We start from the raw sequence: 15,706 nt of genomic DNA on the forward strand, positions 1-15,706 counted from the left end.
TGAGCAAACATCCACACATAAACATCTGGAGTCAAAGATCTGAATCATAAGGTTTTCAGAATTGGCTACAGCTCTGTCACTGATGAGACAAAGCTTCCAAGCACATGAATAGCTGTTGAGCTGGAGGCAGTGGGGCACAGGTTTTCACCACATTTTTCTCCTCCGTTCTTTCTGCTCTCAGGAACATGTTCTTCATGCTGCTGGCTACAAGTGTCGTCAAGAAAGCTTGATCTACATTATGAGAGTACTGAGATAAAACATCCACTCAGTTCTGTGAAACAGATAAACGGCGACTCATTCAATTTCTAAATGGTTATGAAAGAGTGAAAGGAGCATGCAGGTCTATGTTTTTTCGGATTTTTTTACCTTCAGCTGTCTGCGAACACGTGAAATGAAGAACTTCCAGCAGGTTTCTCTTGTAACCATCATTCCTGCGCTGTGCACTGCTGGCTTCATGCTCTCAATAATTTGGTCCACTTCTTCGTCTTGGAACAGATCAGGAATCTCACCTGGAAAACAAAAATCATTACCGTCACAGGTTTCTGTTTGTTTTTGTACCAATCTAAACTTCAGCAAAAGAAAAAAGAAAAAAAACTCTGAAAGCTTCTTTTATCTTTTTGGATTCTGAGTTGACATAAAGCATCCAGACTCCTAAGTCAAATCTGGCTCATATTTTAAAGAGATGCCCAAAATATGGTAATTGAATTATTTTATAATGACATCGTTTCAGGAAATTCTGATAAAATCTTTCCCTTGTTTCCTTCATGTAGAATGAAGAAACTTTTTTACTAGCATGGACATCATGCATCTGATTGGCTGGTCCCAGTAGCATACCAATTGGGTGACAGTAAAAGGCGGTTGTTTGGTTGATTTATTGGGAAGCAGAAGAATTAGACTCATAACTTGAATAACCTAGAATTTTAAGGTCAAGTATAACCTTTCAAATCTTAGGATTTATGACGGTTTGCTTTTGTCATAAACCAGGTTTCTATGGAGACCAAATATTGTATAAGCAACATTTTTATTTAAAGATGCAATAAATTAGGAAAATAAAATATAGTTCCAACCAACAGGCCAAAACCTATTAAAACCAATAATAATAGTTTGCATTATCACTCTAAAATATGAACATATGAATGAGCGATGCAGCAGAACTGGCACAGCAGTGATCTGTGACTGCTGTGAAATCACAAGATGAGCCTGCAGATACCTGATGCTAGGAAGTCGTTGACTGGGACAAGGAACTTCTCGTCAACCATTTGGGCATCAGTCATTAGAAAGACAGTGCTGACATCCTTCACACCAGCTTTGATGCAGAGAGATGCCAGGTCAGTCTAGGTGAGGAAGAGTGACGCATGGTGAGACTGGACTGCGAAAGAACCTTTAGTTTGCAGTTCTATATTTTTAATATCTGAGCTGCTTTTAATGAATGCATGAATGCATCAAAACCATCTCTGTTTGACTCACAAATCATTCATTTATCAGTCTTTTAAAAGAACATGGATGCAAATTGACTTCTACACATGGATGCTTTTAGCGAATCAAACCTTCAGGTCAGACACTCCGTATCCTTTTCTCAAAGTGATCTGAAACACGTCCAGGTTGGAAATGAAGGCAGCCAGGCGGGTCAGACTCTGCTTGCCACTTCCACCAACTCCAACGAGCAGAGCATTACCCCGCGGAGCCTCCAGGATCCGGTTTATTCCACAGCTGCAGGAGAAGATGCAGACAGTCAGGGGATTGAGGAATAAGAGTTCATGTTGGGTTTGTGCATTCAGTTATTCAGTTCTGTGGTGGGCCTTTTGTTCCTTCCTTTACGGCAAAAATGCTGATTACCTTAAGAGCACCTGGTGGTTGGATTTGTTTTAACATCGACCTTCTTATGCATTTCTTTAAAGTCAACAAAACTTGAGCTTGCTGAACTCACACATGAGCCATGGCATCCTCAAACAACACCAGGTCCATGGTGGAGTTGACCTGGTTGTGTCTGTCCATTGCTTCCATCAGGGTTTTATTGAGTCCACTCAAGGACTGGACAGCGCTGTACCTAGACTCCTCCAGCCCACCGGCAAAGTGGCAGAACAGGTTCAACTTCCTAGTCTGCTCGATAACTTCGTCCTTGTCCTTGGACGGACACAAACACAGCATGGTAAGCAGAGAAGACGATGTGCTAGCCTTATTGTACAACATAAAAAATGGTCTCGAACACTCTGGACTTCACGTGGCAGCAAGGGCTGAACCATTTGAAAAAAGCATACTATGTGCAATAGACATGATCAGTGTTGGGATGGGGATATGACTTGTGATAGATGAAGAAATAGCGGGGGGAAAAACTAAAACATCAATTCCATTTCACTGCAACCATTTTATTTAGATAAAAATCAACATAATAGGATATGGGGAAGAACTTGTATGTCTGGGAAACACACCAAAGAACAATGATCTACCTTTCTGGTAGTACTGGCCTAATCTAATATGGACAACAATTCAGAAAAATGTATGTAGTTTGCATTTGGGCTTTTCTGAAAACATCAGGTTTGCTCTATCTATGCATCCTCAGTGACTGTTTCACTATGAAGAGTCCTTGGTCAGGAGAACCAATATGTTTACTTTGCAAGGCTCTAATGTGTCCTGACGTGTTAATATGTATCCTGTTGTACTGAAAAGTCTCTCTGAAATCGAACTACTAACATGTAAGCGGAGACACTTCCTCGCAAGTTTGCCTATATGTAGGAATGTAATTTCCACCATGCCAAGCGGTCTTCCTCACAGTTTATGACCGAGGACAACGAGTAGCAATTAAGCTCAGCTTCTATAGTTTGTGACAGATGAATAACAGAGGAGTAAGGGAGAGTGGCTGACTTGTAAAAACTCCCCAGTGACTATTTTTTGCCTTTTTTCAGGAGCATTGGGTGTAAAGTTAACCATTTATCACAGTTTACATGGTCTTTTGCAATACACGTATTGCACAGGCTAATAATGTGATGTTGGAAATTTTTTGTTTATTGAGCAGGCCCGGTAATGGCCTTTGAATATGTCACGACATTGGATTTATTTGGTCTTATAAATCAAAAATCAATCATGAAGAAGAAATTAATAATTGCAGTTTGTGCCCGGCTGGAACTATATGACACAAAGTCTTTCTCATATCTGAAATGGAGCTGTGAAAGAAAAACGCCTGTTGCGAGATCCACAAGATTTTCCACATTTCGCACAAAGCCTCTTCCAACTTAGTACATGAGCTAGTATCGGGTAGCAGTGTGAACACGTACGCAAAAGGTGCATTCAAGCAGTAGAAAACTCTCACCTTGTAGAACTTTTTCACCATGTCTTCCTGCAGCTTGTCAAAGGTCTGGATGTCCTGCTCATCCAGCAGCTTGTCTCGGTAGACCCGGCAGGTCTCGTGCAGGTACACTTTTAGCAGGTCTTCGGGGGTCTTCAGGCACTCACTGGTACAGAAGAGAATACCCTGGGGAGAAAATAGGGCAAAAAGAAGTCAGTGGACACAGAATAGTTTCAGGTTGATTGGGCAGTTTGACTTTAGATGAGACAGAAACAAGGTGGGCAGGAGATGATTGGAAAGAGTTTTTCAAATGAAGAAAAAAGCCTGACCAAAACTGTCATACTTTTCCCAAAACATTCATATATTTTCATGAAAGACCAAGAATTCATATCAGTTTCATCCTGTGGTGTGTGTGCCCTAAGACAATAACTGAAACTATGGAGACATTCTGATTATTTTTATCCTGCAGCTATCAGCTTATCCTATCCTGATTCATATAGTTAGGTAAGAACAGTCACACATTCAGACTGAGTTTGGGGCATCATAAAACATTTTTCACTGTCTGGAGTCTGAAATCCCAGCCTTACAGATGTTCTGAGCCGGCCTTATCCGTCGTTGGCTTAATAAACACAATCGTTTTAGGACCCACTCTGATGAAACTCATGTTTTGGGTGTTTTTAACATGTTCTTAAGGCATTTTTCTGTTGATGGAGGACATGTATAAAGAACATTTTAAATACGTTTAAAATTGCTTTTGTGAATATTTCTTTGTTCAGACGAAAAAATGCAGTTTGAAAAAGATTTCTAGTTTTGACGTAGAAAATAAGCTGGGCGAGCCACAAGCTCTCTGCTCTGCTCCATCCTGATAAATCCACTTGTAGACGACTAGATGTACGTCCTCCTCCATGTACTTCTGCGCAGTAGTTAGAGAGTGTAAGCAGATAGCTTAATTATAGGGCATGGGAAGGGGTGGCTCATAACTCAGAGGGGAATTTCTATTGAAATGCAACTTTGCAGAAACTTTGTCTAAAATCAGCACAATCATAATTAAAAGACCTCTGTCAATGCTTTTTAAAATGGAAATAAAGACAGGCACAATAATCAGTCCGCACTTAGACTGAAGCTAAGTGCATTAACCTGAAATGTATGCACGTCAATTTTATCAAGAATTCTGCAAAGGTAAAGACAAGATTATTTGCTATTAGATATAACAACAGCACTAAAAATAGTTGTAACCAGGCATGAGAAACGTTTTCATCATTTTAATTACAAATGTGTTCATTAAAAACAAACGTGAGCATAATAGTTGATGAATCATGGCAGAGGCCTGGCAGCTGGAAAAATAGGACTTTAATAGGTCAAATTTCTTTAGTTCCTGTCTGTTTTTCTGTACATACAGTATCTGTCATCGATATGTGCGATCTGTGTCTCACCTGGAAGATGTTGGAGATGTCTCGCAGGTTGAAGATGTAGTGGAACTTGACTGCTGAGAGCAGGAAGGTGGCGGAGATGCTCTGGTGCACAGCCAGTGCAAGACTGACTAGGGGGGAGCAACTGTTTTGTAGGTCGGGGCTAAAGTCTCCCGCTTTCAGGTGCTGAGAGAGGATGGAGCTGTAGATGGTGGTGAGGGCATCATTTCTCGGAAATGGTAGAGAAAAGACAGAGAAGTGTCTCTGTGTAGGGTGACAGAACAGAGAGGATGGAAGTAAGCCTGTTTTGCATTAATGACTCATCTTTAGGAAGTTGGCTGAAGTTCAAACATCAGAAACTGTCAGTGAGACTTTGAGTTGCCTCAAACATGCATCACTCTCTGCTACTGAAAGCTTTAGAAAGGAACGTGCTGCAGGACTTTCTGCATTCCAAAGTCCAAGCTGATGTCTAGTATATGTCCTCATTTTGTCCTGAATGTTTCTATCAGTCTGTCACAGACAGCGGAGTCAAATATATACAGAACCACCAAAGCCCTTCAAGCGTCTCCAACATGATTGTTAAAAAAATAAACTGTTGTAGAAGTCACTTTCACCTTTTGTTACACCATGATATGAGTGAATACTCAATTAGGATTGTGTCCATTAAAAAGGGACGATGGACATCTAAAAAAGAAGTCCCGGTCACATAGACGGAATCTTTTGTATTATTGCACTTGCCTGAACGCCAGTTGGTAACTGGAACAACAGAAACTTGAAGTATAGGTGGACAGACGTTACTCCACAGTTGATCACAACATTAAGACCGTAGAAAAGACTTCTGTCCTTCAAATGTCTGATGGACATATTAAATGCCACATTTATTGATCAGAGTTAATGGTAGATATTTATTCAATCAAAGCGATCTATGAAACTACTTGTGAATTTATTTTCTTTGAAACAAACTTTTGCTTCATCATCTGGACAAAAACAAGAAGGAAGAGGTAGACTTTTCCTCCGAAATGATGTTTTGGATTACTTATAATGACGTTAAACATATATACACGACAGTACGCCGCTAGTTAGTCCTCATACACCAGCTCCAGCAGTGCGAGGTGCAGGCCCCATGGCCATTGCTATAACGACACGTCACACTGCATATCAAATAGTCCGCTTCTGGCAAGAAAAAACTATTTAAATGTTTAAAATAACTAGATTGAATTTTCTTTCTCTGTATAGTGACCATGGTATGAGCGGGTTGATGCCCTCAAGATTTCCATTTTCAAACTGAACCGACAATGCGGAGGCGTGAACCATGATCTAACACAAAGCGGAGGATGGTTGCTTCCATGACAGCAGGACGATCATTGACGTAAATCAAAGATCAATTAGCTGCTACCCTTTAGGAAAGCCCTGCGATTATTGTAAGAGTTAAGGTAATAACACAAACCATGTCAAACTGTTTTGTCAAAATCTCGTAAATTCTTTTTCCACATCAAAAAACGAATACGTTTTCTCACAATGGGTACAAAAGAAAGACAATGTTTCTTATGTTTACCCTAAAGACAAAAAAACTGTTAAAAATGAATCTAACATTTATTAAAACATTAAATCAATGTAGCAAACATCAACACATTAAAAACCACTTTTTTACTGTAGTCCAGCTGAAGATGAGCTGGAGCACATGAAGCCTCAGATTTGAAAATGTAGGTGAAGACGATCCGGCGTGGGGTCGTGTACCTGCAACCGTGGATCAATGGTGAAACTGCCGGCAGTGGGGTTCATGCAGGCGATGAACTGAAGGTTTTGAATGTCTTTCAGAGACAACTTGTTTCGATCGTACCTGGAAAACACACACAGAAAAAAAAGTAATGCTTACCATGCCCCCAAAACCACAAACATCCCTCCACTAAAGTCAGAATGTATGTCTGTGTGTGGGGGGGGCTCCTGACATTTCACCAAGAGGCTGGCCCCTTATCAAGTCATTCAGCTGGTTTCTGGTCATGTTTAAAATGGTCTGAGTGTATTAGGCATGAGCAGAACAGATAAATCTGGACTCCCATAAACCTTAACGCATAATGACATGAAGAAGTGTGCAGATGACATTGGGACGGATATCCCTACTAGTTTATGGATAAGCGCTTTGAAAGGGATCAAGTCTTGTTCCATAAGTGCACATCAACAAATTATACAGTTTAAAGTAATCCACCATTTGCATTACTCCAAAACAAGATTGCATAAAATTTTTTCTTCTGTTTCACCAAACTGTAATCGTTGTCAAACTGGTATAGGTTCTTTATCTCATTTATTTTACTCATGCCCTAAGCTAATACATTTTTGGTTTAATATATTTAGGCTGTTTAGTTCAGTTTACAATGTACAAATAACTCCCAACCTTCGGATTGCAATATTTGGTTGTTCAGAGCAAACTCAGAAGCTTTCACAATCAATTCAAAATGCTGTCATGTTTGGAATGGTTATAGCCAAAAGGATTATTCTGGAGGAGTGGAAGGCTTCTACCTCCCCCAGTTTCTGTAAGTGGCTAAATGACTTGGCGAGCTGTTTGTACCTTGAGGAAATACGATACAAATTGACTAGTCGGCAGGATAAATTCACAAAGACTTGGAGAGTTTCCATGGATCATATTAACCAGGCAAAAGCCCAGCCTCTCATCTGATGATGACTGTTTACCTTTCTCTGCATCCTTAGGATGAATCCTTCTGTGTTGTTGCTGTATGTAGGTATTTATGCTGTATTTCTCATTTGTACACTGGCAGTGTTTGTGTTGTGTGTTTTAAAACTTTGTTAAAAAAGCAATAAAAAAATATATAAAAAAAAAAAAGAAGTGTGAAAGCGCACACGTGCACAGACACACACACTCTACCAAGGGAATAATCCTGATTTATCATAACACAAGTGGACGCGAGTTGAACGTGAGACACATATGTCAGAAGTCATATGTGCTGTTGGAATCAGCACGTGACTTACCCTCACTGACCATTTTATTAGGCACATCAATTGCGTTTATTATGTGTTCACACCTGTCCAACTGCTCGTTAACACAAATTTTTGATCACCCAATCACATGGCAGCTACTCATTCCATTTAGACATGGTCAAGCCAATCTGCTGCAGCTCAAACCGAGCATCAGAAGGAGGAAGAAAGAGGATTTAAGTGACTTTGAACGTGGCATAGGTGTAGGTGCCAGGCCGGCTGATCCAAGTATTTCAAAAACTGGTTTCTAGAACATGACAATTGGCTCGCTGAACTTAAATGGCCTCCACAGTCACCAGGGGCCTCATTTATAAAACTTTGCGTAGGATTTGCGTCAGAAGTGGCATACGGATGAAACATAGGACGTGCGTACGCACAGAAATATTTGGATTTATAAAACCGTTCGCATGCACATCCTACGCATCTTTCCCTTAATAAATCACAACCAATTCTAAATGGCACGGCTTCATGACACGCCCATAGTTGCCCATAAATAGTCCGTGAAACGCCCACAAATGAATATTCATTGATTGCGAAACCATGGCAAACACCGAGAGGAAATGAAAAAAACTTAACTTCACTCAATGTGAAGTAGAAGTTATCGTAAAAATGTTGTTTGGAGGGCACAGTGTGGGCATTACTAATGCCAAAAAGGCACCTGAGTGGCAAACGTTTTCAGACGCCTTATATGCTGTAGCCTCACAACCTCGGACCGTGGCCGAAATAAAAAAGAAATGGTCGGACATCAAAGTCGAGGCAAAAAAACGTCTGGCGCTGCATCGCTAGAGTGTGTCTGCCACGGGTGGGTGGGGGTGGGGGTGGATCACCGGAGCTGACCCCTCTTGATGAGAGACTGGCAGCAATAATTGGGGAATCCCTTTTACGATAAGTGGTGACTGAGGCGCAGGGGGACGCAGACGCGCCAGATGCACCGGGTGACACACCCCCAAAAACCTGCAGAGGTCCAACAGGACGGCTCGAGGAAGTCGGAAGCGGTTCATAAGCCACTCGTCCTCGTTTGCCAGCAAGTCTTCTTGCTGTCTAAAGATGCGTTCACTCCGAATTCTTCCATTTGCCACATCTTCTAAGAGCGCAAGATCAGCCATTGTGTGTCATTACGCATTGTGATGGGGCATTTTATTTCCATCCATTTAATTGCATCTGACAAGCTACAGATGTCGGTAATAATAGACGTGGAAATGGGAAATTGATCAGCGCAAATGTAATTTCTTGTTGCTTTCTGAATGGTTGAGACATACGCCATACATTGTTTCATCAAAATAAAACAAACTAAAGGCATATGCATGAATACCATAATTCCGTAGCTTATGAAGAAATGTTTTACTATGAAAACAACTTTCCCCAGTGGACGGACAGTCAGTCAGTCAGTCAGTCAGTCAGTCAGTCAGTCAGTCAGTCAGTCAGTCAGTCAGTCAGTCAGTCAGTCAGTCAGTCAGTCAGTCAGTCAGTCAGTCAGTCAGTCAGTCAGTCAGTCAGTCAGTCAGTCTGTCTGTCTGTCTGTCTGTCTGTCTGTCTGTCTGTCTGTCTGTCTGTCTGTCTGTCTGTCTGTCTGTCTGTCTGTCTGTCTAATTGCACCTATATTTGCTCGGCCAGACGGACACATTAACGGGAATATCAGTTTTGGACATTATTTCGTTCTGTTAACTATATTATTTATAAGGATGAATTGCACAACATGCCAATATTGCAGAACATATTTCACTTTTCTTTCTGCAAATAAGTGTTCATTTGATTTTCTGTTGTAATTTTCGTTTGATTTTTTTTTTTATTTGTTTCACTGCTAATCGATCAAACGGATGTTCGTGTAGGCTGTTAATTGTAAGACTTGCTTTGTGAAGTCGTCATGTAATTTCTGAGAGGCAGTATTGTCATTTTCACTTTCACGTGTTTCTTCCATCTGCCGACGGTGTCGCCGTTTCTCATTTCACCCGTTTTAGTGCGTACGCCTGGGTCAGAGCTTGCGTGAAGGACCGCACATTTTCCCGCCAAGTTTGCTTTTTATAAATCTCAACTATTGCGTAGAGAGTGGCGTACGCCTTCTTTTGTGCGTACGCAACGTTTATGAATGAGGCCCCAGATGTGTGTCACCCAGTAGAGCACCTTTGGGATGTGGTGGAACGGGAGATTGGCATCATGGATGTGCAGACGACAAATCTATGTGACGCTATCATGTCAAAATGGACCAAACTCTCTGAGGAATGTTTCCAGTAACTTGTTGAATCAATGCCACTAAGCATTAAGGCTGAAGAGCTAAGTCTTACCAGTGCTTGTAGTCCATGTGTTGGCGTATGAGTGTGTGGGGTTGAACTGTGCCATATGTGTCCACCTCGGGCATATTCAAGTCATCTATGAAGCAAACCATCCTTCTTCTGTCTGGGGGGCCGTAGATGCGTCCTCCTTTCTTCTCAAGGGGTTTTTCTAAAACAGCTTTGCAGGACAAGTAACAGAGCTTTGAGCATAAAAGGGTCTTTTCTAAGCTGCAGCTTAGTCCGGTCTCTACATTTATACCGGAGGACACTCACTGGTTTTCTGTCGTTACAAATGCAGAAAAATGATGCAGACTGATTTCTTCTAAATCTACTTCAGTTCAAAGATGAGACCTCAGGCAAGCCTGTGATCACCGTGTACCTTGAAGATTTGCAGCTGTTGTGTAGTAATTAAAGGGGACGTTGTTAATCATGTATTTTTCTGGGTCCAAGGATTCCAGCTTGTTGTTGACCAGAACAGACTTCCCAGTGCCGGCGCTCCCCACCAGCATCACAGGCCTGCTTTGCTCTAAAAGGCGCTCCATAAAGTACTGAACTTGAATGGTCTCTGTGGTGTGGACCAGACACCCCTGTATAGACCACAAATGACACAATCAAGCTAATCTTATGAAAAAACATCCAACCGAAAACATCCACATTTACGGATTTACCTGAAGTGGCGCTTCTGGGTCCATCTCAAACTGGGGAACTATGTTTGACCAGGGTTCAAACTTTTTGGTCTCTGGGTTCACATAGTAATCAAACACCGTCCCAGTGGATGGAAACTTGATGGTTTTAAACTCAGCAACCCACCACTTGCTGAACTCAACTCTGTAGTCGACCAGCTGTTCAAACACAGCACACACAAAAACGATGAGGGTACACCAGGGTAATCAAACTTTCTCACAGGTCTCTCTCCTTCATAACAGAAACTTGCTACAGTTCTGAGATGAATTCTTTTATATGTCACTGCAGTTATTTAGCATCATTTTATGTTTTTAATGCTCAGAGACCCACACAGTACCTGCTCCCTGGACAGGGCGCCTCCAAAGGCCCAGATGGCAGCAAAGACAAAGTAGAGTTCGTGCAGTTCTTGGCTACAGTTTGCTGGTGTGTTTTCAGGATTCAGAAAACATTCCAGTAGATAGCAGAGCGTCTGGATCAGACTCTGCTCTGTGATGGGAATGACGGTCTTAAACCTAAGAAAACAGTGAAATGACATCACACCATTCGAACACCACTTTGTAGCCTTTGTAGTTAGGGCAGTCAAATGTGTTACAAATCAGTGTTTGAAGGACAAACAGAGGACCTTTAACTTTATTTATTTCACTTTTATTTATCAAAGAACATAATTTACTGCCTTAGTCACATGCACCTGTAAAAGGGGTTGACCCGTACGGGTGATGTGGGTCTTTGGGTTGTTCGGGTCCTTGGAGGGTCATAGCCAGGTGTGGCCGCATCTTAAAGGGAGTGCAGATGTGTCTTGCAGTTCCCCTAAGGCAATGTTTTTCAACCTTTTTTGAGCCACAGCACACTTTAACCTTGACAAAAATCCCGCGGCACCCCAGCATCCAAAAAAAAAAAAAAAAAAAAAAGGAGAAACTCATAGTCTGTATTGTCCTCAGCAATCTCACGTGCATTTTTGTGATTATTGTGGCAGAAAAAGCTGGAAGTTGCAGCTGTTTTTTCTAAAAGATGTAATAAAAGTTAAGTTAGAAGATTTAAAAACTGTTTGATGCGTGTTCATTGTGGTTTCAAGACGTTTAACAACAAAGATTCATTGTGCGCTGAGACGCTGTCACTTTAACCCAGTGCATCATGGGAGATGTAGTGCAAATAGCCGCCGAATGCAAATAGACTCACTTCTCTGAGCTTCATGGTTTAGTTCACTTGTTCCACGGTCTGACACCGGATTCTGTGGAAAGCTACAACGCTAACGACGAGCTTTAGCTGGTATTTTTGTTGGAAATGAGCAACTTTATGAGCAGAATCAGAACAAGGAAATCAAGACTTTAACCACTTCTGATTGGTCAGACTGATGACATGTGATTAAGCCTCCAAGAATGATTGGTGGAGACAATTAAAGGGGCGGGCCTTTCCGAAAGCGTCTGAAGCTACAGCTAAATCGCGGTACCGTCATTCTTATCAAAATGTCTTTAATAGAATCAAATAAACACAAAGAAAAAAGTATTTTACGATCTTTCATATTCCTAACTACTCAGTGTTTTATCAGGGCCTGTTTGGATGAACAAAGAGCTGATATCCTGGAGATGGGAAATGTTGTTAGATCAGTTAATGAGGGCAATTTTCCACGGCACACCTGACCATCCCCCACGGCACACTAGTGTGACGCGGCACATTGGTTGAAAAACACTGCCCTAAGGGATGTTATGAAAATGGAATGTACCATTGTCATGCGTGTGGTAAATGTGACATGAAGTATTTATGAAGATTCTGTAAGTTACATGCACCTATGATGTACGGATCATGCTGTCGTTTGGTACCATTATGCCACATAGTCATTAGTGGGGTGCACACACTGGGCAGGTGCTACATGGCTGTAGTAAACGCGCATGAACATTTTAACTCTATGGATTCACTGACTTCTCTTAAAATGTTATGCGGGTCAGCTGCAGGTCCCGTACAGGTTCGCCCATTATCCCCCCACAGACAGCCTGTATCCACCTGTAGGGGCAGTTGTGACTAAGACATTACCGTAAATGCTTAAGGGAGAAAACAGAAAAAAAATTGCTCTTGTTCAAGATGAAGAATGAAATCCAGCAACCGACTCAGTCTGGGTTTAATCCAGTCTGATATCTTTCTGTGCCGTTATTCCAACATTCTTGCAAAACAACATGTAGCACCAAAAGTAATGTACGTACTAAGGAGCAGCGTTACCGTGTTCTGAGGGCATCCAGACAAGAAGGAACGTATTTGTCAAACAGGAGGATCAGATTGGCCCTCTCAGTTTGGTGCTCTCTCTCTTTAATCCAACTAAAAACCTGTGGGTTCCATCCCAGATCTCCTGGATTGATATACAGAATGCCTACAAAGAGGAAGGAGGATATGACTAAAATCCATGCTGGATTACTGAGAACACAAAAGAGGCTTCCAGCAGAAGATACCCGAATCTTTTCACACATCCTCTCTGAAATATTACACGCGGGAATGACAAACAGATAGCTACCTGCTCTGGATACTGTGGCAGGGGTTGCAGTGCGGAGGTGGCTGATCTCAAATATGAGCCTCATGGAAGGCTTCAGAGGGATTCGTTCATTGCTGGCTAAAGTCAGCACCTACCAGCAGCAGGAAACATACATATACTAAACATTCTAAACATGACAGAAAAGTGTGTTAAAAATAGATTTTCTAATTACTGAGCCTGAATTATTTCACCGGCTCCTCACCACACGCCTCAGTTATCACCAGAAAGAAACATTAATAAATATTCAATTCTTCATTTTAGAAAGAAGTATTTTTTTTGGAATAGAGTCAAGCACATTTCATTTCACTTAAACGTTTTTCACACCTTGTTGTCATCCATAACTGTGTTTAGTGACTCAATCCACATGGGGTCAATGTCTCCGTCCAGAACAATCCACTTTGGCCCATCGTGAGTGATGTTGGCCAGGTCACGCATTATGCTAGAGAAGAGGCCTGTGAAAGGAATTGAAGCTCATTCTCAAACCTTTCATCACACTGCACTTTTCAAGCGTGGTTTTAGAAGCACTCGCCGTCTTTCCACTCTCTAGTTGCTGGGTGGACAATTCCAAAGAGTTCGTCATTGGTCACAGCCTTTGGATTCAGGTCTGTCCACACAGGCCGAAGCTTAATGTTCTTATAGGTGGTATACAGAGACTTCAGAACCTGACTCTTGCCGGTGCCAGCGTTGCCAATCACAAACACAGAGTGACGGACTGCCAGCAGCTCATGCAGCTGCACCACCTAAAGACACATATACATGATAAATTCACATTTCAATTCAACATTATGTAAAGAGCACTTTTCCTGCTAAAAAGCACCTCAAAGGGTTTTACATAATGAAATAAATATTAGTATGAAATAACAGTTAAAAATAGCAATCATAATAAGAAGTAAATAAAAACAAATCGAAACCCAACACACACATCACACAGATACAATCAAAATACATCAAATTCATTATTATTACATTTTATTAAAACGTGTGGACATTTGAAAAATACTTACAAGCTGAGGTAATAGGATGAGTTTTGGATTTTTTTTTAAAAACCTTCACAGGATGGATGAAGCCCTCAGGTCCTCAGGCAGGCTGTTCCCTCCACAGGCGAGGCCCACAGTGCTGAAATGAGGCCTCGCCGTGGTTGTTTTTTTTTTTTTTGCAGACCTGCACCTGAGGACCTGAGGGCTCTGGGAGGGACTTAAACTAAAAAATAAATCTGATAAAAAATGAAGGGCCACTTTCATTTAGGCTTTTATAACTTAATAAAAGGATCCTAAAATTGATCCTAAAGCTGATAATATCTGATCTTACAAAACTCTTTTTATAAACCTGAAGTTTAAGGGGGTGGTGTTGCTCTGCACCAGCGCTCCCACTCACAACTCCAAAGCAAATTTCTAATGAACTCCTGCCGCTCCGCAGAAAACTATGTCCAAGAAAACACCACAGGTTTTTCTATTTTTGACTAAAAACGGCATAATAATAACTAAAAGACCTTTGGGAATGCTTTTGCAACAGATCAAAAGTTGATCGGAGTTATTATACTTTTGTGTTCATAAAGAGCATGTGTCTTTAGTTCTGGAGTTGATTACATGAAATTGAAGGACAGAAAAATAGATGACAACACTGAATTAATTCTTTTTATCACAGATTCCACCAACATGAACTCATTTCCACATTCATTTTAAATAGTTCAAAAGAAAGGAAGAAAAATCTTGTTTAAACCTTCACATGGCTACTTCCTGCTTCTTCCTTCAGTCCATTCAGCTCAAACACAAGCCACTATTTTCCAAACTCTCAAAGCCCCACAAGCTTCCTGCTTTATTTGCTATTACCAGCTAACGACTTCTCAGTTTGAGTTGCAAAAGTATGTAAGGAGTTTTAAATTAGTTAGTAAACAGAAAGAACTTGACTGAAGCTTAATAAATCCCTGCAAGACCAGCCAAATTTTTCTTTGTGATTTTTTCTGGACAGCTTGTGATGCCTCACTTTTCATGCAGGATCAACATGTGGTTAACATAATGAGAGACGTTAGGACTGCTCTACCTTAAGTACAAAGTCATCCTCTGCCTGTAGCTTCAGGTCCAGAACAGTACTCCGCACTTGCTTCTCAAAATCCGGATTAACCTTTCTGGGAACATCCAAGGCGGGAAAGAGGTCTCCTATCAGCCCCATGAAGACAGGCATGTCGTCAGTCACTATCTTTGGGACGTTGAAATCTCTCAGAGCTCGCATGAGGACTTGGTCCTCAGCTCTCTCAGGGTCTTCTCTTTTCAGAGAACCGGCCACTACCAGCACTGACTTGATGGCTCGGAGGCCCCAGTCATAGTGATCCTACAGGGAAAGACAGAAAACCAAACTCAGAAACATACACTGGTCCCTGCTCATGACATACTCCAGTATCAACAACCTTAAAAAGCTATTGGAACATGTGTAAAAAGGGGAAAAACTTTGGAAATAACAAGCAAGTTTGTGACAAAAGTCATGTCCTGCAGCAGTCCAGGACTGCAAGGACCAGATTTTTTGTTTCCGCAATTCCTACTTACGGTTCCTTTGA

General features: G+C 41.4%; 1 protein-coding gene across 1 annotated transcript in view; it reads right to left on the reverse strand.

Moving 5' to 3' along the window:
• dnah9 (dynein, axonemal, heavy chain 9) overlaps nt 1–15,706 on the reverse strand; it is a 71,752-nt gene that overhangs the window by 24,213 nt on the left and 31,833 nt on the right. The window contains exons 37-52 of the mRNA XM_023958740.2: nt 15,196–15,483; nt 13,685–13,895; nt 13,480–13,607; nt 13,138–13,246; nt 12,849–12,996; nt 10,975–11,149; nt 10,622–10,795; nt 10,333–10,540; nt 9,966–10,131; nt 6,430–6,532; nt 4,717–4,956; nt 3,308–3,469; nt 1,928–2,124; nt 1,548–1,710; nt 1,211–1,334; nt 367–509 (exon numbers count right to left, since the gene is read on the reverse strand). Of these exons, the coding sequence (XP_023814508.1) occupies nt 367–509; nt 1,211–1,334; nt 1,548–1,710; nt 1,928–2,124; nt 3,308–3,469; nt 4,717–4,956; nt 6,430–6,532; nt 9,966–10,131; nt 10,333–10,540; nt 10,622–10,795; nt 10,975–11,149; nt 12,849–12,996; nt 13,138–13,246; nt 13,480–13,607; nt 13,685–13,895; nt 15,196–15,483 (2,739 nt within the window). The remainder of the gene's footprint in view (nt 1–366; nt 510–1,210; nt 1,335–1,547; nt 1,711–1,927; nt 2,125–3,307; nt 3,470–4,716; nt 4,957–6,429; nt 6,533–9,965; nt 10,132–10,332; nt 10,541–10,621; nt 10,796–10,974; nt 11,150–12,848; nt 12,997–13,137; nt 13,247–13,479; nt 13,608–13,684; nt 13,896–15,195; nt 15,484–15,706) is intronic.

The sequence above is a fragment of the Oryzias latipes genome, chromosome 9 (genome assembly GCF_053564925.1).
Source record: "Oryzias latipes strain Hd-rR chromosome 9, Olatipes_Hd-rR_3.1".
NCBI lineage: Eukaryota > Metazoa > Chordata > Actinopteri > Beloniformes > Adrianichthyidae > Oryzias > Oryzias latipes.